This window comes from Harpia harpyja, chromosome Z (genome assembly GCF_026419915.1).
Source record: "Harpia harpyja isolate bHarHar1 chromosome Z, bHarHar1 primary haplotype, whole genome shotgun sequence".
Taxonomy (NCBI): Eukaryota; Metazoa; Chordata; class Aves; order Accipitriformes; family Accipitridae; genus Harpia; species Harpia harpyja.
The window spans coordinates 116783833-116811161 of NC_068969.1; the positions used below are offsets into that span (position 1 = coordinate 116783833).

At 38.0% G+C, this 27329-nt stretch overlaps 1 protein-coding gene across 14 annotated transcripts in view; it reads left to right on the plus strand.

Annotated features, from left to right (window-relative positions):
* The window catches only part of ZNF532 (zinc finger protein 532), a 51555-nt gene that overhangs the window by 14832 nt on the left and 9394 nt on the right, over positions 1–27329 (plus strand). For 13 of the 14 annotated variants that reach the window (XM_052778896.1, XM_052778905.1, XM_052778900.1 and 10 more), the window contains 5 exons: positions 135–2494; positions 8818–8999; positions 11995–12171; positions 20569–20731; positions 24660–24938. In XM_052778896.1, coding sequence (XP_052634856.1) covers positions 135–2494; positions 8818–8999; positions 11995–12171; positions 20569–20731; positions 24660–24938 — 3161 coding nt within the window. Of the gene's footprint in view, positions 1–134; positions 2495–8817; positions 9000–11994; positions 12172–20568; positions 20732–24659; positions 24939–27329 lie in introns of those variants that run through there. The other variant, XM_052778911.1, reaches the window with a different exon arrangement.

A 27329-nucleotide genomic window follows, 5' to 3' on the forward strand; every position in this document is an offset into this window, starting at 1 on the left:
AATTTCTGAAAATATTACTTCAGAAGTGAAGTAGCACCTTTTTGCATGGCATATGTGAACATAGCTTATTTTGTGTAAGACTGTGCTATTAGAGCTTAAAATACTGAGATGATGCCTTTCTGCTTATTTTACAGATTTGCTTACAATCAAATACATGACCATGGGGGATATGAAGACCCCAGATTTCGATGACCTTCTTGCAGCCTTTGACATACCAGACATGGTCGATCCAAAAGCAGCTATTGAATCTGGACATGATGACCATGAAAGCCACATAAAACAAAATGCTCACACAGATGAAGATTCTCATGCCCCATCATCATCTGATGTTGGTGTGAGTGTCATTGTGAAAAATGTGCGTACTATTGATTCTTCCGAAGGAGTGGACAAGGATGGCCACCATTCCACAGGCAATGGCTTGCATAATGGCTTTCTAACGTCATCAGCTCTTGATAGTTACAGTAAAGATGAAGGGAAGTCACTTAAAGATGATGGGTCAGCTTCTGAGACTACACTGAAGGATTCAGCTTTCAACCAGTTTAGCCCAATATCAAGTGCTGAAGAATTTGATGATGATGAAAAAATTGAAGTGGATGACCCCCCAGATAAGGAGGAGATGCGTGCAAATTTCAGAGCAAATGTCTTGGCAGGATCTGTATCTCAGCAGGAATATGACAAACTAAAGGCACTTGGAGGGGAGAACTTGATTAAATCTGGAATCCCAGTTTCAAGTAGTATAGATAAAAATAAAGTTGCTAAACGAGAGACAGAGACAAACTCCATGAATTTAAGTGTCTATGAGCCTTTTAAAGCTCGAAAAACAGAGGACAAATTGCTAAAAGACAATTCTGAAAAGCTTCTTGAAAACAGGGTACTTGATGGAAAACTGAGTACTGAAAAAAGTGAAACAAATCTTGCCAGCATTTCACAGTTGAAAGCAAAGTCATCAGCAAAGCTTTCTTCATGCATTGCTGCAATTGCAGCACTGAGTGCTAAAAAGGCAGCTACAGATACCGGTAAAGATTTACAGTCTAATTCAGGAGAATCTTCTCCATTACCAAAAGACATGAGTGAAAGTCCCCAGGCTATTGAAAAATCACCTGAATCTCAGAGTCTCATTGATGGTGCTAAAAAGCCATCTATCAAACCACCTGATAGTCCCAGAAGTATATCAAGTGAAAACAGTAGCAAAGGGTCTCCATCTTCTCCTGCAGGGTCAACACCAGCAATTCCTAAAGTTCGCATAAAAACCATCAAGACTTCTTCTGGGGAGATCAAGAGAACTGTTACTAGAGTGTTGCCAGAAGTTGATTTGGACTCTGGTAAAAAGCCAGAGCAGACTGCTTCTATGGTAACTTCCATGACATCTCTCCTGTCCTCGCCAACTTCTGCTGCTGTTCTTTCCTCTCCTCCTAGAGCTCCTCTCCAGTCCACAGTTGTCACCAATGCAGTTGCATCTGCAGAACTTGCACCAAAACAGGTCACTATCAAACCTGTGGCTACTGCCTTTCTCCCTGTTTCAGCAGTTAAAACAGCAGGTTCACAAGTTATTAATTTGAAGCTTGCTAACAATACTACAGTGAAAGCCACTGTAATATCTGCTGCTTCAGTGCAGAGTGCCAGTAGCGCCATTATAAAAGCTGCCAATGCTATACAACAGCAGACTGTTGTGGTGCCAGCATCAAGCCTTGCCAGTGCTAAACTTGTGCCAAAGACAGTCCATCTTGCCAACCTTAATCTTCTGCCTCAAGGTGCTCAAACCACCTCTGAACTCCGCCAAGTGCTAACGAAACCTCAGCAACAAATAAAGCAGGCAATAATTTCTGCAGCAGCCTCACAGCCTTCTAAAAAAGTGTCTCGAGTCCAGGTGGTGTCATCTCTACAAAGTTCTGTAGTGGAAGCATTCAATAAGGTGCTGAGTAGTGTCAATCCCGTACCAGTTTACATCCCAAACCTTAGTCCCCCTGCCAATGCTGGAATAACGTTACCAACACGAGGTTACAAGTGTTTGGAGTGTGGCGACTCATTTGCTCTTGAGAAGAGCCTGACCCAGCATTACGACAGGAGGAGCGTGCGAATTGAAGTGACATGTAATCATTGTACAAAGAATTTAGTTTTCTACAATAAATGCAGTCTTCTTTCCCATGCTCGTGGACACAAGGAAAAAGGAGTTGTAATGCAGTGTTCACACCTGATTTTAAAACCAGTCCCAGCAGATCAAATGATAGCATCTCCTTCAAGCAATACTGCTACATCTATGCTTCAAAGCCCTGTGGGAGTTGGCACGCATGCTGTAACAAAGATACAGTCTGGCATAACTGGGACAGTAATATCAGCCCCAGCAAGTACACCTGTCATTCCAGCTATGCCACTAGATGAAGATCCATCGAAACTCTGTAGACATAGTCTAAAGTGTTTGGAGTGTAATGAAGTTTTCCAAGATGAGACATCTCTTGCAACTCATTTCCAGCAGGCTGCAGACACAAGTGGACAAGTAGAGTATCATATGTTTAAATTCCAATGTTTCATCTATAAGCCTAGGAGACTTTGGATATGTTTTTACTTTCATTTAGCTGTTAATTATCTGAACCTCCATGATTAAAAGTATAAATGAAAACCACAAAAATCGTGCAAGCACTTACATAGTGAATGTCAACATTTTTTAAATAAGAGTTTTCTTAGAATTTCTTTAGGCCCTGAAGTCTGAAATTTACACTGTATATTTTTGCTAAAATTTAGCATTAGCTTTCTTACAGCTGAACAGTATAATACTGAAATTAATAATGGTCTTTACTAAGAATTATTAATGATTCTTTCTGTGCTTTGGAATTTGAGTATCCTGTGGAATCCACTTAATTGGCACCCTCATTAACAGCCCACCTATTCAATCTGAATGATAGTTTTAAGTGACTCATTCCTGATTTGTTGTCAGTTTTTATTATTTTCTTACAGCACCATAAGTGAGCTAGGCATTCCTCTTATCTACAGGCACTCTAGGCAATGAATAAATGGCACACTGATTCTACTAAAAGGATATGCATGCTGTTTTCTTCAAGTCTTGTTTAAACAGAAGTGAAAAGTGGTGTTCACTGGCATGCATTTCTTGCTGTGTGACCATTTGTTTACTTGTGTTGGCTTTCCTTTCCTCTTACAATTGCTTGTGAGTTAAACTTAGAAACCATTTTAAAATTCTTTACTAATGTATGTGGCCGAATCTGAAAGAAACACGTCATTCAATAAAAGTTAATATTAATCAGTGTGCGATGTATTTTATAATCCTATAAGAGTTAAGATTGTTAATTAAATGATACAGTTGGATTTCTGTTGGGGCGTGCCAATTAAAAGGGATTCTGGTGTGTTTCAAAGCATTCAGTAGAGCTTGGTGTTGCAGATTCTTGCTATGTGGGAAGCTGAAAACCTGCAAACATGCTCAGACTGGTAAGAAGAAGCACCCCAGGAATATTCCTGGGAATTACACAGCAGTGTACAGGATAAAGGTTTTTAAGTCCTGCAGTTAGGAAAAAATCCATTAGTCATAGAAGTGCAGACAGGTTCCTGTCAGAATCTGTTTACTAAACTTAAGACCTGTTCTGTGGCCATGAAGCAGTTAAACTGCACCCACCACTACAGGTAGTAATGTCAAGAGATTTGAATGTGGAAATAATCTTGACTATATGGATTATGTGGCTCCGCCTCAGCTCCTACTTTACTAACTGGCTAGCGGACTTGGGCTGAAATTGCCTGGATTCACGGTGAAATGCCATGTGGATGAATTTCTATTTGTAAGATACTACAGATATGCCTATGTAAAGCGAGTGTGTTTAAGCTTTTTATCAGAAAGAAGTTAGCAGTATGTATTCCGTCCTTAGATCTTTCTGCAGTTTCGAACAGTCTCTGATGGCTGACCATGAGTATATTCAGCACCAGCTCGAGTTAATACTTGGTAGTTGTTCTTTAACTAACTGCTTTGCTGGTGCTTATTGGTGTTAGATTTATCTTTTTTTCCATAATAGGTCCATTAGGTATCATTTGGTGTGATAAGATCCAGTAGTCCTTGTGAAAACCCTGTTGTTCTTGGTACTATAAAATCAAGCAATTAAGAAGGCGCCAAGATAAAGCAAGTGGATGAGAGACAGACAAATAAACTGAGAATAGGTTGGGAGGATGAGGTAAGGATAAAATGAAAAAAAATAGAGAAGAACAAAGATAAAGAAGTGATGTACTCACTTTCTGTATGGACAGGTAAACTAAACAGATTTGTAGAAACACCTTTTGCCCTTTTCTGCTACCTCTGTCTGGTGCTTTTGCCCTGTTGCTGCCGAGTTTGCTCTCTATGCATGTCCTGTTAGATACTGTTTACCCTGGTGATTTACTACAGGAAAGCAACTGAGATCTTCATAGAATGTCAAAATATAACTGCAGTTAGGTGGAAGGATAAGTATGGGTACACAGATAATGCTGTTCAGGGAGGAAAGCTCATGAAGGTACAGAAAGCAATCGGTGTTGCCTACTACCTATCAATGTGTTTGTGTCTTCTGTTGGAAACTTGCTCTCTTTTAAGAGCTGATGTATGGACAAGGCCTTAATATCTCCTTACTAGGCCATGGATTTCCAGGTTTTTTTTTAAAAAAAAAAACAACAAAGCCTTGTTGGTGCAAAGCACTGGGGGAGAAGAAGCTATTTTCATGTTGTTCCATTTTAAAAGAACACTCTTAATAAATGTAGTTTTAAATGTTCTATGTTGAAATATCCTTTTAAAAGTTAATATCATATTTTTCTTAGTCCTTTTCATTTATCAAGCAGCAGTTTTCAGTTCTGTGCTGGTTTTTTTAATGATGCGTTTTATTACATAATGTAGTGTTGTAGCTATGCTGAAATGCCCAGTGTAGAAACTGTTTAACTGAACAGTTGCTTCAGTGAGAGCAATACATCCTGCTTTCTTGATAAGTTATCTTTTTGTGCAGTTTTTGTCCCAAGCATTGCTGCAAGGGTAGTGTTTGCTGAAGAAAGACTCTGTATAGGCATTTATTAATAAACATTTTGGTACTTTTTCATTATATGTTACCCCTTGAAAAGCTTGGATGAGAAATACTCTGACTTCTGTTTTCCTTCTTAGTGCTTGGCACTGGCTTTTTGTTGTAAAACTACCATTATTATGGGGTGGGAAGAATACAGGAAAGTTAGATTAAATTGATATTTTCACTTTGGAAGGAAGGAAGGAAGAAAGAAAAAACCAAACATTTGGATTTTGCAAACAAATAGTGGGAAAAAAGTTATTATTTGCAGCTTACTATTTTTTCTAGTGCCCACCTAATTGCTCTTGAAATGGAAATTTTATATTGTTCTATGTTTTCAATGAGTCTAAGCAGTAAGTAGCTGTTACTTCTTGTTATTAAACTCCTGTTATGAAGGTAGATCATTTCTTTTGAAATAAACAATAGTAAACCAGCCCTAGCAATTAAAAGATGTACCCTATAAAGTTGTTACCTTTCTGTAATATTTTACTTCCATTAATATTCCTGTTAAAGGGAATGGGACCACTCACTGACAGGTTTCCTGGCTGAATGAAACCCTCGTCTACTTACTGGGAAAGAAAAAAAAAAAGTAGCAAACCTGGGCTAATTAATGTTAATGTTCATCTTATTTACAGATATAAGTGTGTAGCTCCCATGGAAACTACATAGCTCATTTCCCTTCATACTCATAGTTCTTGTGTATCTTTATTTTCCACCTCCACCATTTTTTCTTCTAACCCTTTTTTTTCTGAAACTTTGACTTTAAATGCAGGCAGGTGATGATTTTCACAAACTGTGTTTTATTTTGGTATGGGTTGGAATGAGAGAACTGGAAGTTAATGCCACCTTAAGCCCAAAATAAAATGGTAAGCAAACATGCTGAATTTCAGAATTTCACAGTAGATTCTTTTTGTTCTACTGTAATCAGTTACAATTAAACATTTTACTGTACTCATCAAAATAGCAAACCAGTGGCCTTGACAAATAGCATTATTAGCATTTTGTGTCAGTCTGAGTTACTAGCATTACAGGTGAATCTTGCAGGCTGCTTGTTGCAATATCGGGGAGATACGCTTATGTTGTATGGCTCTTTTGTGGCGTAGCATCCTGGTTTCCTTTTGTAGTGCTGCAGATGAAAGGCTTTGGAAGGATTATGAAAACCGCATATGTTTCTATTATTCGAGTAAGAAGTTGTGTTTTGCTGTTTTCGTACATAATCAAATACTCCAGAGTCTTCAGTATTACACTGCTGCTTATTAATACATAAATGGTAAAAGATAGACTAGGAATGGTACTGAAGCCAAGTAAATGTGGCAAGCACATTTTAAATAAGAGTTATGGTTAGTCAAGATTTTGCCTTTAAGCCTGAGCTGAAGACAAAGTTAGCATCCCAAACCAGTTCTGTTCGGTTTTGAGGGCATGAGTCGGTGGTTCCGGCCATAGCTGTTTGGTCAGTTGAGGACAAATATTTGGCATTTCAGGGTGAATATTTATGTATGTCTGAACACAATTTCAGACTTACTCTAATCAGGGTGATAGTTCAAAATCCCCGCAGGTAGTTAACCTCAGGCAAAGCCTTCTGCAAGGGTAGTAAATGTATCCATGCTACTTACTAATCTTTTAGGCTGGTAGTAGTGTTAATATTGAACCTGAATTTGAGTAATGGTAGATTTTCTTTACTTCCTCTATTTTAATGTTTTGCATTTTGCCATCTTGCTGTTGTCAGGACATTTGAGAACTATGTTTGGATGGACACTGTTTTCAAACATATCAGGCCACTATGCTCACAAAGTAAACATTAAAAGTGAACCATATGAAAATACACTTCTTCCTTCTGTATGTGTGACCACAAGATGTCTCATGCTAACATTTCTACTTCAAATTACTGTTTTTTAAAAAAGAATCGAAGTATTTGCATGCACCCTCAAAAAAAGCATTTAGAATAAGCTATTTTGGAAAAAAGAATAAACATAGAGTGTACAGATTGTAATACAAAAATATACTTGTTCTTAGAGTATTAGTAGTATTGTAAAAATGCTAAAGCAATTAAGTTACTTTAGACCTTGATATTAAACTGTGTTCTATTAGAAAAAAAAGGTAATCCTTTTTTGCAGTGACTATAAAGGCTTTTGCCTTCCATCTTTGGAGTTAGTGTCTGTCTCCTGTTGATTAAATGGGAACAGGGTGGGGTTTTTTACTGGTATAGATGCTCATACTAGTAAGTCAGACTCCTATGAAAGCTATTTGTATAACTGTACTATTTCTTCTACAATGGTAGCTTTGATTCTGCTATTATATGATCTGGATCTTACTGTTTTATAAAAGAGTTTTAAAGGAGAGTTGCCTAAATTGGAAGAAGGGGGTGACTTTGTAAAGTGCCTGGGTTTTAGTAAGAAACTGTTTTACCATGAGGAAAGGGATTAGTTCTTAATTTTTTATTTCAGGATTTCTTCATACATAGGTTAGTAAATAATTTATAATGCAGCTCTGGAGATCTTGTTTTGTTCTATATTCTTGCAAAATGTACACATGACTACACATGCAAGACTCCTATGGACAGCATTTCTAAAAATACGCAAATCTCATGTTAAAAAAATACCCATGCCATGAAGGAGTCTTGGTTTTGTTTTTAAATCTTTGTAAGTCACTGGTGAGATTCATAAGTCCTAAGTCATAAGAAATAATAATAATTTGAAAAGCCTTACAAGGCAAAGTCTTAAAAAATGAGGTCGAGTTAAAAGGCCTATTCTGCAAAGACTTGTATTTGTGCTTAACTTTGAGACCGTGAGTGTTCCTGTTGAGTCAGTGAAGCAGCTTCCATGATCAAAGTTAAACAGAAGCATAGCTCCATACAGGATGTCAGGTATCTGCTTAGAGATTTGAGAGATGTATTATTGTAAATGAAACATTTTCTGGAATGCTTTTACAGGTTTGGCTCTCTGTGCCCTCCAGTGATGGAAAGCAACTGTGAGCAAAAGTGAAACCAGTTTACAGCTGGATTATATCATTTGCATTTCATCCCCAAAATGGCACAAAGCACCCAAAAAATTTCAGTGTTCTTGATTTGGCATATAGTCAACATGTAGTTGGAAGATTTTTTTTAAATTATTTTTGTGTAACAAAATACAAGAAAATAATTAGTTTAGTAAGTTACTCCTGCATGTAGAAAGATTGCCCTGTAAAGAAGAGCTTTGTAAATATTTTCTGTATCTCTAGTTTTTACTCAGATGCACAATATGTTGATGTAATGCAGATGATGTATTCTAGCCTGAGAAATATATTTTGAAGTTATCTGTGCACTTCCTGCCTGATAATATTCCATTTTATTGGTATTATGGATATTACCATAAGAATTCATCAGGAGCAAGGATTAAAGAAAGTGAAGATAGTATATTTAGTGGGTTTGGGGTTTTTTTTACTTTCTGTGGTGCACTGAATTAAAACCATAAGGTTTGATTCTCAAGTTGTACTTAGGCCGCTTGCACTATTAAAGTAATTTTGTGAGGCACCTAAGTAAAATTTATAGAAACCAACATGCATCTCCCATGGTCAGTGATACATGAAAGAGCTTTGTTGTGTCAGAATGGCCCAGAATGCCCAGATGTCTAGTTGCCAATATCTGCCAGCTCTGTCCTACAAGATTTGTCAGTAGGGCCTGCATTTAGTACTTGCCTACTTCTTTTGATTCACATCACAGCCATAACATTTAACCTTTTATTTGATATATTACAGTGTTTGACACAAGACGTTACGTATAGCTGAACCAAACCTTTTGTTTCATCTATTTTGGTTTATCGTTTAGAAGACATGCAATATCTGCCAGATGCTGCTTCCTAACCAGTGCAGTTTTGCATCACACCAGAGAATTCATCAGCATAAATCTCCATACACGTGTCCAGAATGTGGAGCAATCTGCAGATCTGTCCACTTCCAGACTCATGTCACTAAGAACTGCCTGCATTATACCCGAAGAGTTGGTTTTCGGTCAGTATAATGATTACTTTTGTTGTCAATTTATGTATAATTTATGCTTTTAAAAGTAATTTTCCATTTTCATAAGCATTGTTTGTAGAGTACAGCTTCATGGGTTTAAGGTTGTCATGGCAACAATGGTATTAGTACTACAAATTTTGGAATAAATACCACATTAGGATTCTGCTTTGTTTTGGGCATCCTCTTTTGTATGTTATTAAATCAGAATATTAGCTGATCTCATCCAGCCATAAAATGTCAGATTCAGGACTTCACAGTTTATAAGGTCTAGAGAATTCAGATGTATTTTCTTAATTTCAGTTTCTTAAAAAAAACTTCTGAGTTTTTTCAAAACATTGAATTTTAGATTGTTCTCTCTAGTACAACAGTCATTTTCAGTATTTACTGCTAGAATTCATTGTCGAGATGCTGATGGGCGTACTGCATCTGTCTGGTTGCTCTCTTTTCTGTGGGAAGTCAAGATTCCTCAGCTTTACATCGCTTGAAAATTACCTTTCCCATTCAAACAGCCTGGTCTTTTGGTTCTTCTTTGTTACTCTTCGGTTTCCCTTTTATTCTTAAGTTTCCCTGTAATGGCAACTCACTGAGCAAATGGGGATCGGAGGCATTTCATGGAAATGTTAAGTTTTGAAAGGCTTGAAAAATTGTTTTATCCTAGAATTTTACTCTCACTGAATGGCAGGCAGCAGCACAGCAAGAGATCAGAAGAGCAACCTGTACAGCCGAGATTCGCTCAGCACTCCTGAAGCATTTCCACTTCATCCTGTCTGACTGGAGAATGGTGATTTAAAATCCTACCAGTAGGCAGCTTCTTCCCCTTTAAGGTGCCACAAGTTCATTTACTAGGATGGCTGTGAAATCTTCCACTAAGGGAAGAAAGCATTTTTACTGGATCAAGCCAGCAGCTGTGGCAGTTTTCAGACCAAATCCATGGCCTGACACAGCTCTCAGCTCTTTCCATTTCTTTGGGTTCTTCTCTTCTATTCTTTTCTCCCAAGCAGTAGTCTGTCTTGTCCTACATTTCTTACATCTGCTACCTCCATTCTATTTGCCTTCCCTGTAGTCTGTGTCTCTTGGGTTTGTACACGGAATCATCTTCAGGGACTCCTGGCCTGTACCAGTAACACCAGAAGACTCATAAATCCTTCACTGTGAATCTAAACTAAATTTACCAAACTTTTCAAGATGTATCATAAACATCTCATGTCACACTAAGTCAAAATTTCTGTATATGGTGAGACAAAACAAAAAACACCTAGGCAAAGAAAAGCAGTACCTGGAAAGTTAACGTCTTCCTTCCTAGACTCGTCAGCATCTCCTTATCACCATGGTGCATTTGCTTGAGGAACAGGATAACCTGTCTTGCCTTTCCAAAGGACCTCTGTGAGGGAGTTCACTTTGATTTCAGCGATTTAGGCTAGTTGTCTGAACTAAATCAGCTGAAAATTTCAACCTTAAGTTTAATTGCATCCTTCCAAATTGAAAACAAGAAAGCTGTTAGAGCAGTCCAAGAAAGGAAGGCTTGGTAGAAAGCTGTTAGAGCAGTCCAAGAAAGGAAGGCTTGGTCCTTAAGAACTGTTTAATTGCTGAGGATCATTTATTGTGTCGCATCACTAGAGAATAAAGTCCAGACAGGATGGGATGGGGAGGCGAGAAATGCGACCCAGCTGTCTTGAAGTGACACTTTAGGAGTAGATCTGTAAATGAGATGATCATGCTTTGTACCGCTCTGAAGAAATGTTCATCTCTGTATAAGCAGAGAAGATCTTAACAGACCCCAAAAAGACAAGGACCATTTACTTTAGAAAATGCATTGGTAAGTGGAGACTAGATAGATATAAACTTGATTAATAGTATTAAGAATGTAAATAAAGTGCTCAGAAAGAAAGGATGACATTTCATAAAATTCAAAGGTGATACATTTTAAAAGGAAAATGGGATTCTTGAATGCAATGTATAGCTGTATTTCCTGCTTTATTGCTATCATCAGGGCATTAAAACAGTATCCAAAAACAATTTGATGTTTATACGGCAACAATCATACTACCATGATAGGTGCCAAAATTGAAATTTTGGAAGGGTAGAGGCCTTCTATGTTTAAATTGTAAAACTCTTACTGCAAAATAGTGGTCAATAAGAAGGTTGTTCATTTGACAGGTTATTTTGTAATTGCTTATTGCACTATGTTCTTGAACTTACTTGGTAGCATTTAGTACTGGATATGTATGGCACAAAAAGGGACCATTGTGTATAGAAATTCTTATGTACTAATATTAATTCATGTTTTTAATCGTTTCATTTTAGAATAGATGCGGAAAGGTCACAAATTTTCGACACAGCAGAAGTATGTTTTTGAAAAATATTTTCAGAATTCCAATCTGATAGATTGATCTGATTGTAGAGATTCAGTTTAGTTGTCCTGAGTTTAAATTACTCTTTTTTTGTTTTTAAATCCAAGTCCTGATTTGATTACTTGTACAGAAAATCATTACCAGTATGTCTTCATTAAATCTAAACAAGGGAAATGGTGAAAATGTTTTCCTTACTGGTTTTCCATTTTGGTGGTAGTTTCTAAATTGCTGTGGCGTACCTTATACAATCCACTGCATGTCATAAAAATGCATTTGGTAAAATCACTTCACAAATTTGCAGAGGATTTAAGCATTCTTTTTTACAATCAATAGGCTATTCCTCTGTCGACCCTTCTCTCTGTTTTGTTGTAATGCCATAATAACATGTTCTGACTTCATATCTCTTAGATTTTCAAATTAAATTTGGGAAATTTCTTTTTTCTTACTTTCTGATATGCAAATCTCTGTTTATGTTGATTCTTACTGGGTTGTTTAAATTGACAGAATAACGTAGTTTTATCCAGTTGTATATATATGTTTATCTCTTCCACTTGCTTGAAAATCAGTGTTGATTCCATTTCATTCAGTACTGCTTTGGGCTAGGCTGAACTGACTCTTTTCCACTCTTTTTGCAGCTGCGTGCATTGCAATGTTGTATACTCTGATGTGGCGGCGCTCAAGTCTCATATTCAAGGTTGTCACTGTGAAGTCTTTTACAAGTGTCCTATCTGTCCCATGGCATTTAAATCTGCTCCCAGCACACACTCCCATGCCTATACACAACACCCGGGTATCAAGATAGGCGAACCAAAGTAAGCAAAATTAATCTTCTACTGCACTTGCGTACATTTTAATAACTTGTGAAATTGCATTCTGTCCTGTGCTTATAATCTTAAAAGTCACATACTGTACAACCAACAGTTTGTCATCCTGTTGGCAGCATGTGGAGTTTGTGTAATGTTTTCATGAGTTTTTAGCTGGCAATTTATTTGGCAAAGGTTAAATTTCCATGAACATAGCAATAGCAGTTCTTTAAACGCTGCACGCTACAGGAGAGTAATACAGTAATTAGAAAAATTATTTGGTCGGGCAGCTAGCATGTTGCTCGTTCATATCTTTTAATCTGCTTAGCTCATCTGCATTTTTACTGTGAATTAAGATAATGTGATTCCAAAAAGAACTGCTAACACTCCTCAGGACTTACACAGTGATTTTCATAGCATCTGGTTGCAAAAGTGGGAAAAAGTGATTTTGTTTTCTGTTACATGCTCACAGATAGTCATCAGGGTGAATTCGGGAAATTAATTCTTTCAGTGCCATCAGTTCACAGTGGTCAGGGTGGGTATTTGTGAGAGATGGTTTTAGAAGTGGCAGTTGTAATCTGTGGGCTAACCTCGGGCAATTCTCGCGGGCTACGGCCACCTGTGGTACCCTGTTCTTTTGATCAGGCAGCCGCTCGCTTGTCGGGCAGTGTTCTTCTTGCAGGATCTGTTCTCTTTCTGTCTACTAGATTTTTCTTCGTGAAAGCCATAGGTTTGGGAGTGGAAAGCTAGGTTTTTGCTTCACTAAGATGGTCATGTCTCAAGGAGAGCAATTCCAGTGTGTTACTAAGTGAGAGGCACCAGCCTTTAAACCTTTTCCAGCCTTGCCTCTCCACATCAAAATAGATGCATTTATAGAGCTGTTTACATAAGCTTTTTTCCAATACATAATCTCTTTTTTTCTGGATTCAAGCAGAACTGATTCTGTTCTGTAGCTAGGAAGGTTGTGCACAAACACAGTGGTCTACTGAAGATGGTAACACAGGGCACAATTAGGAACTTGGCTTCAGGGTCTTTGTTTTAAAGATGTTGCACATTCAGAGCCTCCACTGAAGCCAGTGGGAGCTGCAGGTGCCAATGCATGTGAAAATTAGGCTTCAAATCTCATTGGCCTTAGCCTGATGCCTTCTCATTGCAGACCTTTTTCTTCTGCCTTTCTCCTCTGTTGGTACGAGTGCAGTACTGAGGGTAAATATTCAAGTATTTAACTCCATGTTATTTCTCTGGAGCGCGCAGAGCACACTAGTACATTTTAACAACTTGCAGACTCGAGAAAATAGAAGGCAGATGAGAGAAACAAGGTACCATGTAGTGTAATAACCGGATTTCAGAAGAATTTGGTTTATCACCGTTTCTTCTAACATATTAACAGGAGATTTATTCTTTAGGGTGTTTAAACCTACATTAAAGCAAAATGGCAACAAACTTACTGTGTCTGATACCAAATTAAGACATTTCCACCCAGTGACAAATGACTCCTTGTTTTAATTCAGGATGGTATCTTCAGTGAGAGGCTTTGAAACACCAACATTTAATCTAAAACTTGTTTCAGATTCCCATAATTTTCATTAGAGAAAACGGAAAGATTAAGATCACCATTTGTGTAAGATACTTCACATATGAAAAGCGCAGAAGATTTCTTGAATTGTGCTTGGATCTGCTGACTGTTTCTGATCAACTTCATGAATTAAGTATTTTGCATTAGTTTTCTTTCCATATAGATTTGCTTATAATTGTATTCTTTTACAAATTTATTTTGATTATAAAAAGACTAAAATAAAATTTTATGAAGTACTATTGTATTGTAATAAATCATAGAATCCATAGTTGAGTATTCCTCTGAAGAAGTGGTATTTTCTTTAAATTTGCCAGTTTTAATCAAGATGCTGTCTTAAATGCATGCAGGGTGACTAGTAGGATTTTCCCAGTCTTCGCAGTGTTTGAAGTTCTTTGCTTCCATTTCACAAGCATCTGTAGGTAGTCCAGTGTTGCCACCGACACTCCAGATGCCCACATCGACTGCTGTTTCACCATTTAGTAAGGTCTATTTCAAGCTATCAGGACCGGTAGTTTTCCTCAGAATTAACTACATGTATTTCTGCTACTCAGTAGCAATTTTAAAAGGAAATGTTTTTGTTGTTTAAATTAGTTGGTTTCTGAGGATATTTCTCATATATCTTGGTCAAGTTGACATCAAATGTTTGTGACATTGCTCAAATCCTGGTTTATCTGCTGTAACGTTCTGTGTTAAAATCACAGAACAGCCCAGCTTGGAAGGGACCTTGAACGATCATTGGGTCCAGCCTTTTGGGGAAAAGGGAGCCAAGATGAGGCTATCTAGCACCCTGTCCAATCGCATCTTGAAAGCCTCCAGTGATGGGGACTCCACCACGTCCCTGGGGAGGTTGTTCCAGTGAATGGTTGTTCTCACTGTAAAAAAATTCTTTCTTGTATCAAGATGAAACCTCTCCTGGTGCAATTTGTACCCGTTGCCCCTTGTCTTCTCCATGTGGCTCCTTGTGAAGGGAGACCCTCTGTCCTCTCTGTAGCTGCCCTTTAAGTACTGGAGCACTGTGATGAGGTCTACCTGAGCCTTCTCCAGAGAGGAGAGACCCAACTCCTTCAGTCTTTCCTTGTAGGGCAGGTTCTCCAGCCCCTTGACCGTCTTTGTGGCCCTCCTTTGGACCCTCTCCAGGCTGTCCATGTCTTTCTTTTGAGTTGTGGGGACCAGAACTGAACACAGTGGTCCAGGTGTGGCCTGACCAGTGTCGAGCAGAGCTGACAAGTGCTGTTGTATTTGAGGAAATACATTCACATTTGACCAGTCTGCTGCTGCTGGTTTATCTGTACCATATTACCTAGCATCTATGTCGCATATGACTCGTGTACCTTTTGAAAACTTAACAAATTAATTATTGAAAAGAAGGAATGTAATATAGTCATAGAACACTATAGATATGACTACATAAGCTCAGTTAAATTTTTGTTCTTCTGAAGTAAAAATTTTAAAACAAATGAAAAGAAGGGTAGAATAGCCGCCTGTGTTTGGAAATGTGAAGCTTTCGAGTTTTCATTGAGTGTACAGAAGGTGTCTGACCCTTGAACGTGAGTTTCAAACCTCCCCCGGTAGGCAGACGTTGTTGAACTCTGCATGGCCATGGAACCTGGCTCCTCGGTGTCCCTCTGGGCATCACAGAGGTGCAGCCGAAAACCAGGCCCGGTGTGTCAGCACGCCGAGGTGGCTGGGGAGGATTTATTACTTCTGTCCTGTAAGTGGGCTGGGGCCGGTCCAGTCCTGAGGGACTCTTCACTGGTTCATACTTTTTTGTTTACAGGAATTAGGCTTACTGCGTAAATGGCTGTGTGCCTCTGGCATTTACTGGAACTGTGTGATTTACAGTTACATTACAAATGGTTGTTTGGGAACAGATACAGTAAACTATTTGGTGTATGAAAAATGAAGTTTAATAGCAGTGATTCTCAGTGGGATGAAATTAGATTATTTTAATATAGGGAAATGAATGGCTATCTTGTCTTTCAACTTTGTGAAGCTCTCTCCTGTAGCATACCTAAGATGCTCCACAGTTTTTGTGGGAAACCAAAGCTTGTACGTGATTTTTTTTTTTCATTGAACAGTGTAACTTCATAGGAACAGTACAAAGATATTTTTCATGGCTGATCTCTTTTTGGATGTTGGAGAAATTCTTGTTTATCAAGCCAGATTATGGATATATACTGTACTATTGGTACAAAGTATACTATCCCAAAAGTACCATTTTTTTAGAGAAAAAAATTATGGGAAGGAGAAATACCATACTCTGGTGCAGAAGCTTTCAAAACACTAAACATCTTTTATGTGATATGAAAGTATTTTCCTGTGAGATAACACCTGTATTTATTCTAAGATAAAATATGAATTTGTTAACCGGATTTTTGAAAAGTGAAAAGGTGCATGCACCATGCCCATTCTGGTGTGTACTGTGGGGCAGGAGCAGTTATGGAGTAACTGCCCTGGTGGTGTGATTGCGGTTGAACTGCCTGCCTTACTAAAGTGTCGTGTTGAATTGATGTGGTTGTAAATTATGTCCTGACTAAGTATAACTGCCTATAAGCTTTAGACGGGGTTTTAAGCTGTTACATGTTAAATACTGACTATTCCAATTACAAAACAAGCAAGCATACTCAGTTGCATGTGCTTAGGCTTGAAAATCATGCTTTTGATGTGACTGAAAGAAATACTCAAAGTGGGTATAGTCACAACTCATACTATCGTTTATGTTGGTATGAATTTAACCGAGTACAGTCTTTTCCCAGAAACCTGTCTGAAATTTGGATCTCTCCCAGGTAGTTCTTGTGCTTCTGTGAAAACAGAGTAAAGTCTTTTAGCTCACATAGAAAATACATAATATTCAGCTCTTAGAGATACAATTTTTATATGTGATAAATTCAGAAAGATGTCAGATTTTTTTGTAGCAGATTCACTTTCTCCTCTCGGTGCTCAGGAGTGCTGCATGACTTGGAATGTGGTCATTAAGGGCTTGGGAAGAGCATTGCCGGCAGGTCGAGGGAGGTGATCCTTCCCCTCTGCTCAGTGCTGCTGGGGCAGCGCTGCAGTACTGGGCCCAGAGCTGGGTCCCCAGTGCAAGAGAGACGTGGACATACCGGAGCAAGTCCAGCAAAGAGACATGAAGATGAATAAGGGACGAGAGCATCTCTCGCGTGAAGAGAGGCTGAGGGAGCTGGGACTGTTCAGCTTGGAGAGGAGAAGGCTCAGGAGGACCTTATCGATGTGTATAAATACTATATGGGAAGGCATGAGGAAGAGGGAGCCAGATTCTTCTCTGTGGCGCCCAGAGACAGGACAAGAGGCAACGGGCACAAACTGAAACACAGGAGTTTCCACCTGAACACAGAAAGTCACTTTTTTACTGTGAGGGTGGTCAAACACTGGAACAGGTTGCCCAAAGGCTGTGGAGTCTCAGTCTGTGGAGACATTCAAAACCCAACTGGACAACATGGTCCTGGGCAGCCTGCTCTAGCTGACCTTGTTTGAGCAGGGCCTTGACCTCAAGAGCTCCCTTCCAACCTCAGCAATTCTGTAGTCCTCTGTTCCTTACTTTAGATACAATAAGAATCTGAAGCATATAGTAGATTGTAGTTTACTTGATTGATTATGTAACCCTGCAGTGATAAATTTATGTACTACAGACCTGAAATCATTCCAGCTGAGATCACTGTCTAGTTCCTCCACAGACGATAAAGCAGGTTTTCTAATTTCTTGCGTCTAATTTTATTTGCAAGGTACGGTTCTAATGGAAATATGCACCATGAAATAATCAGAGAATTATTTTTAATTGTGCCAGTCTTTATTTACATCTTGGAACGTAACCTGGAACATGTAACTTTACTCATGTCTCTTTAGCACCTAGCCATGGGATCGACTGCTCGGCAACAGGCACCAAAATGCTGGGATTCTGGATGTTAGCAGTGGTATGTGAGCAATGAACCAGAAGGGTGAAAATCACCCTGCCAGGGACAAGGCTGTGATACAGTCTTGTGCCTCGGCTTGTTTGCCTGCTTAGTTAGTAATCAGGCTTGACACTATTTGACTTTTGGACAAAGTTGCTGATGGAGATGTAAGACAGTGTTTTAAGAGACAGGACGCAAGGGACAGAAGAGTAATATTCGGTGCACCAGGATTAGGGAATGTGCGTGGTTAGTACCAGCTCTAGCCTGTGATGTTACAAGCAGATTCACTGCAGAACTGCAGCAAGTACTTTTCTGACGAAACTCTGGGGTTTTTTTCTTGGATAGAGTGAAGAGGGCTCACAGTACAGTCACTGCTTTATATTATCTCTAGCTGCTCTGCTAAGATGGGACCAAGACGGTGGAGTGTGCTTAGATGCTCAGTAGCTCTGTGTGCTCTGTGGCCAAGGGAAATGATCCCTTGCGCAGTGAATCCTTTGACTCTTTCTACACTTAGAGCTTAAACAGTGCATCCCACAGAGAGTGCCTGTAACAGCACTGTGCCTGGAGAAGGTTCACATTCTCTCTGTTTCTGTCTGTGCTTAATTCAGCTGACCGGCTGGCGTGGTGATCCATTGACTTTTTTCCCCAGAAGTTGTCTCTTATGATCTGAAGTTAAAACTATTAGTAAGATACATGGGTTTATATTGATGTGAGGTACATGAGGCAAAACTGCATTTTAGGAACCTGGGATTTCTTTCTTACCAGTTATTATCAAGAAGCATTTCCTGTTTCTGGCAAGCTCTTTAATACCTTTCATACGGGAATTATCCAAGAAGTTAGGATTCTGAAGGGGTATAGATCAGTAATAGTGTGACAGACTGAAATACTTGTTTTGAATTATGTTTAAGAAGCGTTTATGGACAGTGATGTGGGGGGTCAGAGGATGGGGAGGGGGCTCCCCTTTCTAAGTACAGCGTGGTCACTAACTGAAGCTAGCAGGTGTATTCTGCTGTGCTGGTGCAGAGTTACGTCATCCCATGCAGAGGGTTCACCACAGAAAGCAGTACAATAGTATGTAGGTCTTCAGAAGATGCTGTGTAAATAATAAATTTATCTTGGCTTATGTGAGAAACTGGGACCACTTGATATACCACAAAAATAATACTTTTCACAGTTAATGTGATTAAGTATATTATTTTTCATTATTTCAAATATTTGGACTCATTGAATGGCTTGGACATTGAAGCAATGTCCCTGTCCTTGTCATCTCAAAACACCGTGCAGTGATCTTTAGAGCTCCTGAACAATGTACTATTGATGATAATTTCTTAGAGGGATATAGAAAGGACTTGGAACATTTATGTGGATAATGAGAAAATACAGCATTCTAGCAAGCAGGGTTTGTTGGGTTTGGGTTTTTTTAATGGAAAGTCATTCTTTAGGACAGAGATCAACCTCTCTAATTGATGGGATTAGGAAGACTGCTTTCGCAGAGGAAGCGCCTGTCATTGTACTGAGCACCTGTTGCTGGGTTTCTTTTATTTTAGCTGAACTTTTTCTGAAATACTACCACTGCTGATGGCTAATGGATTAGATTTCTCTCTCATCTGATGATCTATAGCAAATTTCTTTGTTACTTTTCTTTCACGTGTCATTTCCTTCCATTCATTTTCCAAATTTAAAAAAGTGTGATGTTTCTGAAAGAATAGAATTATTTACTGTTTATTTAACAGATACATTAAAGGATTGCAGTTTGCGTAGCTAATCTTGTTACCTTTAGTTGCCAGGAAAATCATTCTTAGTACAATCAAACATACAGATAAGCAAAAACAACAAGAAAAGTATTGAGTAAATAATTACTTAGAATGCAATTTAAACTATACTTTTCATTATAAAATCATCAGCAAAATGAAACCAGCTCCAAATTATTGCCGTGTAGTAATTGTTGCAGCATTTAGATCAGAGGATTATGTTTCTGGTTTCCTCTGTTTTTTGTCTGTTGGACAAGACACTTGACAAGGATCTGCTAAAAATACAACTATTTTCAGATCGTTTAATAGTGTTCTTAGGATTTTGTGATACAGAATTTTAGCTATGTTCATTTCAGGGACTATGCTTTAGTGTCCAGTACTTACCTAGTTCTTGTTAATAAGTGTATCTATTTCTAAAGGACTTCTGAAATTATATTAATAGATGCATTGCTTCACCAGTTACATAGCTACTAAAACATAAATAGCTTTTGTTACAATTTTGATTAGAATATTGGCTATCAGAATGGGAGATTTAGGTAGCTAATTTCAAAAGTCATGCATGCTCTGAGAGAGGAAGTTGTGGTTTGGTACTGTCTCTACATTGCTTCAATAGACAAATTCGTAACGGCTTGTAATTGCAAAACAGGGAAATGCCATCCCATGACGTTTCAGCTTCAGAGCATTAATGGAGTCTAGGCTTGGAATTCAGGAGGCTCAAAGCCATATACATTGCCAAAAATAAATTTATCTTGAAGTATATTGCCAATTATGATCAAATCAGTCACTCCCTAAAACATACTGCCTTTGCAACCTGAAACAGATATATTGTCCTTTAGTTATAATGTGAGTTCAGAAACTGAAGACATTTAAATTTCAGAGTATCCTAAGCAGATGTTGGTGTTATACATGTAACTGGCATATGCTGTTATTTTCTGGCTTCTTGTTTGCACTTTTTAATGATTTTTTTTCTATTTTTCTGGTTTTTCTACTGCTTCCATATTTTGAAATTGGAGGATGTTTTGAATTAGTTTAACTTTTTTCAGGCAGTGTGAAATGATTGCTTAAACATGTCAGATCTTATCTCTGCTGAGAAAAAAAGTTAACATCATGATTCTTACAAGTAGATCATCAACATGACTGACGTTGTTTATTGTACTTCTGTTTTTAGAATAATATATAAATGCTCTATGTGTGACACTGTGTTTACTCTACAACCTTTGCTCTATCGCCACTTTGATCAGCACATTGAAAACCAGAAGGTGTCTGTTTTCAAGTGTCCAGACTGTTCTCTTCTATATGCACAGAAACAGCTTATGATGGATCATATCAAGGTGTGTAGGCATCTTCTCTTGTTTCGTTCATAGATACCATTTGTCGTGCAATATATGCTGTGAGAAAATACTGTAAAAAGGCACAGAATAACAAGATGACTGCTGAAAGAGAGAGATGTTAATAATTCCAAGAGAGTAATCTGTGAATAATGTTCTCAAATGTTAAAATGTTATATTTCTTATGGTCTTCAGTGTATCTGTGATGTAATCGCTAACTCAGTTTTTCTATATGAATGTTGATTTTGTTATATCTCAGTGCATTGCATTCAGTAGCTCATTTTATCAAAATAATAATGGGTATAGTGAAGTAAGTTAGTCCAATCCTAATAAGTATTGAGCTTTATTTACAGTATTCTAAGTATTATTGCAGTTGGTAGGAGCTGAGAATGCTGAGTACATTATAAAAGCAAACCTCTTGTGTTCAGAATTCACTGGTAGGAACCAGTATGTTTCTCGAATAGATGTAGAGGTTATTTGTGTGTGTGTTTACATACAAACATGAACACATGCATGCTTTGAAAAAAATTGAAGTGGGTTTTCTCATGAATACCCTTATAACTGAAGATTTACTGTCATCCTTGCAAGTCATGTTTTTAAGAATCAGCAGTCCCCTGGCTATAATTTGTTAGCTGTGTATTTTAAATACACTGCGTTACCTTGTTTTCTGCATACCAAATCTGTTAGCAGTGCTGAATTTCTTATGCCTTATTAAGATGTGGTGCCTGGTAACAGCTGAAGTTAACTTACACCATTACAAAGTATTACAGTCCAGAATGGTAGCACTTAATTCAGTGGGTTTCAGTTGCAGTGACGCATAAGACTTAGTAAAATTTGTAAACAGAATAGTGGAAAAACCACGCATCTTTCTTGTCTGCTAAAACCATCATTTTGCATTTTAGTCTCAACTATGGCACTTGCAACCTCAGAAATTTCTGAAGTTGTGTTGAAAACAAGATCACAAGTCTTGAAAAACAGTTGGTCTTAAAGTCAGTCTTAAACTTGAGGAGGAGACAGGGAAGGGCTGATCCAAGACGTGCAGAAATATACGGACTATTTTCTTTGTTTCTGAACTAGTTCATATTTACTGTTAAGAATATTCTTACATTTATGCCAGATATCTTAAATGGTCCTCTCATGCAGCAATACATTTTCTGCTTCCTTTGATCTACTTGTATTGCTTCATTTTTAACTAAATAGGCAAATTCCATATATTGCAGAGGATGTCTTACTTATATAATTACTTTTTCTTGACTCGGGTATTGTTGTAAAAGTATTGTTATATCTGTAAATAACTACTTCTTTAAGACCTGAAAACAACTATTTTGGGAGCATGATCTGACTGTAGTTAGGGCCAGAAACTATTCTTACATAAATTAGGGTTGCTCAGCATTTCTCATTATAAAGTTCTTCTCGGTTACTTACAATTTGGTCACTATTTAACTCTTTTGGCTGTAGTGTTCCATGCCAGTATTTGTACTTTGAACCAGTGGTTTTTTAGCATGTTTCACTATAGATGATTCAGACTTTTTTAGAATAAAATTAGAGGATTAGAACATACATGTGCAGTAACAGTATTACTGCTTTTATTCAGAATTGCTAGTGCTTTTACATTTAGGATGTGTGTATAGAAGTAGGGACAGCAGCAGCAAAGTATAAATTACACTTCAGTTAAGGAGGAATGAAAAAAACAGTAACAGGATATAGATAAAAACAGAAAAGGACTTGAGGAGAGGATGAGTGCCAGACAAGGGTAGAGCTCAGCCTAGCTGCACAAAATGTAATTGTTGGGTATGGCTAGACATAAATAAACCATCAAGGCAGAGAAGACCTGGATGAAAATAGAACAGAAAGGGATAGAAAGAAGCTCAGGAGGAGATTATTGAAAGCTGCAAAAAATAACCTAGAATAATTCCTGCAGATGTGAATGTTTCTTGTTGGCAAAATGTATGTCTCATTTTCCTGTAACAGCTTGCTACAAGAAAATTTTTAACAGCCAGTAAGAAGAGCTGGTGAAGGTCTGGACTGCAGGTGTAACACTCCCAGTTCTGCTGGTGATCTGCATTGTGATCACTGTGACTCCATGTTATGCTTTAATGCTTTTTGTTTAATTTCAAGTAAGAAATTAAATTTCAAGTATTGGTTGGATTTAAAAGACATTTAGGAAGTTCAGCACTAACATTTTACATGCTGACAAGTTAAGCTGGGACGGAATCTCCAGGTCAATCTTCAGTTGCCTGGAACTATAGGAACCTCCTTCCCCCCTACCTCGTGCTTCTTTCTTCTTGTCCTGGTGCAGTGGAGTACTAAGGGCAGCCTCCTCCTTTACTACACAACTTCTTTGTTCTTAGAAGCAGTCAGTTGGTCCTGTGCACTTTGCTTTTTAATAACATTTTAGGTTTTTTAAATTACTGGCTTTTCTTCTATTTAACAACTGTTAAATAGGAAGAAAGGAAGCAGAAAATGTATTGCTGCATGAGAGGACCATTTAAGATATCTGGCATAAATGTAAGACTATTCTTAACAGTAAATATGAACTAGTTCAGAAACAAAGAAAATACTCAGTCCGTGTATTTCTGAATGTCTTGGATCAGCCCTTCCCTGTCTCCTCCTCAAGTTTAAGACTGACTTTAAGACCAACTGTTTTTCAAGACTTGTGATCTTGTTTTCAACACAACTGTTAAATAGAAGAACGTGTTCTACAGATCAGGTTGATATTTGCTGTAGAGCCAGCAGGTAGTCCCAAGAGCCACAGGATTTACAAAAGAACTCGATACTGAAGCATTATACTGGAGTATCAGATTTGTATTCTTATATTCTCAGAATCAAAAATGTATTGCATGTTTTTTTGTTTCTGAGGTTAACCTGTAGGAAAAATAATTATGTTTGGGATGGCTAGACGTATCATCCAGGAGAGCTATAATAAAGGTCAGTAGATGAGATGATTAGAACACTGTCGTTGTAAAGGGCAAGTCTTTTAGATGTGAGAGAGACCTTGATAGTGGATGCTGACTCATTCCTGCTGTGTCCATGTTTATATATGAAACTCAGACACACAGCTGAAGCCCAGGTCTTCCTGAACTAGTCATCTTTTTGGAAGGCTCAGGTATCATACCAGCATATGACACTGGCTGAGAAATTGGGGACGGAGGAAGTGGAAGAGTTCTTCCCTTCCTTCTGATTGTTTACTTAAAGTCTAGAAATAAATCAGTGAGGAAGGATCACTGCCTAAGAGCTGCAGGGTGCTTGAGAACAGCTTGTTAGACAACTCCTAGCTGTCCCCTGGTCTTAGGGACCCCATCAGCCCTGCACACCTTTGATTTAAGGACTGTTAGCAATGTAGCCCTAAGTTAGGGAGCTCATAAGCTTCTGTGGAGTAAGACAGGGCTTAACTCAGCCTCAGCATAAAATGTTAATATATCCTAAACGATATAGTTGCCTGATTCCTCCAGAGTTGCCTTTTCTTGTCTTATTTACCAATGTGCCAAGTCAAAATTTGTCAGTAAAAACCTTTCTTTCTTGGAAATCTCTAGTCACGTAGTTTGAAATGAGGATGCTCAACTAATACATTAGGTAAGTAAAGCGAGAAATTAACCTTAACATAAAGTACTTTTTGAGCCCTTTTTTCTTCCCTCTTAAACAGCAATTTAAACGTAACCTACAAAGTCTTTTTTTTGTGAAAATATCTAGCCACTGAAGAAAACTTCTCTTTAGCGACTGATGGTGTCTGTTAGTGTTGTTGGCTAGTTTCTCTTTATGCTAGGCCTTGCCTTTACTTAATCATGTTTCTCTCAGTTAAGAATGTGATCTGATATTAGTATGACAAAGAAGTAAACGAAGACTTTTGGTTCAGAGGGTCTTTGCATTTTGTCAATACAACTGTATATGTCTATGTTATTTTTGTACCTTTTTTTTTTCTCTTTTATTGTAGTCTATGCATGGAACTTTGAAAAGTGTTGAGGGGCCACCAAACCTGGGGATAAATCTGCCTCTCAGTACTAAACCCACAACTCAGAACTCAGCCAGTCACAACAAAGAGGACACAAAATCTGTCAACGGAACAGAAAAGCTGGAGAAGAAATCTCCTTCTCCCATAAAGAAAGCAGAGCCTAAAAAAGTCGCTAATCCTGGCTGGACTTGTTGGGAGTGTGATAGGCTCTTCACTCAGAGAGACGTTTACATCTCTCACATGAGGAAAGAACATGGAAAGGTAAATGAATAATATTCAGTTACAAAAAAGTGTATTAAACCTGAAATATGAAGTAATTTTTTTCCAAATTCAGTTGTGGTTTTGCAAATAATTCCTTTAGGTTCCATCATTATTCTTCTCTGTTCTTACACATGTTTCATCGTTCTCTCTTTGGCTGCTTAGTTTTTGCCATTTTCTAGTTCTCCTGAGAAAATCCACATGCTCTTACTTAATTGTGGGCTTGTTCATCTAGTATCAAAATTTCTTCAAGATGGAAAGAGTGAAAGATGTTCCAGTATTTCGTCCAAGTCATCTAATCTGACACAGGTTCTTATTTCTTCCTTTGTGCCTTCTCAGTTCCCTCTCTCTCTTGAAAGTTCATTAACTGTTAGACTCAGGGAATGGAGCCTTGTTTTATTGGTCCAATGAGTGCCAAACAGCATTTCAAGGGTAGTCACACTCCAAGGTCAAGCCATTGCTCTAATCTTAAACTCGTAGGTTCAGCCAGCAAGTCAGCTGAGTTGAACAAGTTGAATTTTGTATTTAAAGCAGATGGATTTGAGATAGCTTACTTAAAATGGATTGAAACTGAAATACAGGAATGCTATATTCTCAAGTCGGCAGAAAGACAGCTTAGTGTCCCTGCTGCATGCGATAGCTTTTCCACTTAAATGAAATTTAAAAGACTGGCAGGTAGGCCATAGTGAAACTGATCCTTGGATAGACCCTTCTTAGCTGCGTTTGAGACAGACTGTAGCAAGCTCCAGCCTGATGCTGACAAACAGCAATCATGTGCTATCCAGTCCAGTCCTTCGCTGTGTGCTAGTGAAAATGGTCTGATTCTCTCCTCAGCTGGGAAGCAGGGAATTAAGCTAATGTACTGTGCTGCACTGCAGAAAAAGAGCAGAACTCGAAGGGGTAACAGACTTATTTTGTCTTAAGTAGAGAATAATCATCCTGACTGTGAAAATCGGTAGTTTTCAGGATGCTAATATGCTATAATAAATGATGGCACATTTCCAGAGGTTTCTGTGTCCCTTCAAATTACAGTGTTTATCTCTAAAGCTCTTGTGCAAATTATTTTATTCTGTTTATAAACATTTTATGGAAAAATAGAAAATGCCAGACTACTGAGTGTCATCTCTAATTTTCTTATGACAACTTCAAGCAAATAGCACCCAAGCTTGACTGACAGGAGACTTTGCATGTTTCTCCTTGCCTTCAGTAACTCCCACTCCATTCCTTCAGCCTTCTTGCTGTGAAGAGTCCTGTAGCTACATTGCCAGTCCCCCTTGGAACAAAACACACAAAACCAAAGGATTATGATTCACAGTACTACATTTTCTTTTACCTGGTTCTCCTTTTACAGCTGGAGGGCATGAAAAGTAGACAAACAGCTGAGATCATGTGGTCTCCATTTGATTTCTCCAGTTGCTTTAAAAGACCATTTTTGCATTTCTGTCCATTGAAGTCACTGAGGAACTGTGAATTGCTTCAGTTTCAAGGCTAGCAGATACATTCCTGACACTTCTGCTAGGTAGTGTCTATAAAGAAACTGTAAAATGTGTTACAGTCCCTGTGGCATGCCTATGCACTAAACACTTGTTTCTGATCCTGTAACACTCAAACAATCATAGTTTAATTTTCTGTCAAAATCAGTCTCTTTAGCAGCATGTAAACTGTTGGTCCACTCTGTTTCACCTGTTTGTCCAAGTATTAACTGATCAGTGCTTTTACCGGCAAGCAGAAATAAGTTAAAGACCAGATGCATTTTATATTGATGCAATTCTTAACAACACAACCTTCCTATGAAACTGTCACTTCAGAGTGAACTAAAGAATGATATCCAGTCTGATCACATCAGCAGCAAAGTGGCAGAAGGCATGTAAAATAAGGTTAGTAACACATTGATCATGCTTTCTAAATATTAGCTTTAAATATGTATCTTTCTATCTCTGACGTTTAATAAGAATGTGCAATGTTACCTCAATAACAGCCCTTATTATGAAATACTAGGTAATTGTTGCACTCAAATACTGGCCTAAAGGCCTGTTTCACTGCGTACATTTATGTGCTATTCTTTATCCCTATTCAAGCGGTTCCTTAAATGACACAGGAGGCATATATATATTAAAATGAATAGAGATACAACTCCATGTCTTTCAGAAATGGATGATAAAGACGAGTTGCTGTGTTCTTTCCAGACCTTTCAAAAATTTCACTAATTGTTAGCTTTCAAAATGACTATATTCAAAACCTAAACTTTTATGGATACATTTTATTGTAGAGAGACTAGAAATGAGCATAAGATAACGAAGTATGTGATATGGGTCTAATAAATAATGGAATTACTTTAAGTCTATTTTTTTTAAGAATGATAGGTGTGGGTTAAATGCTCTAAAATGATCTATG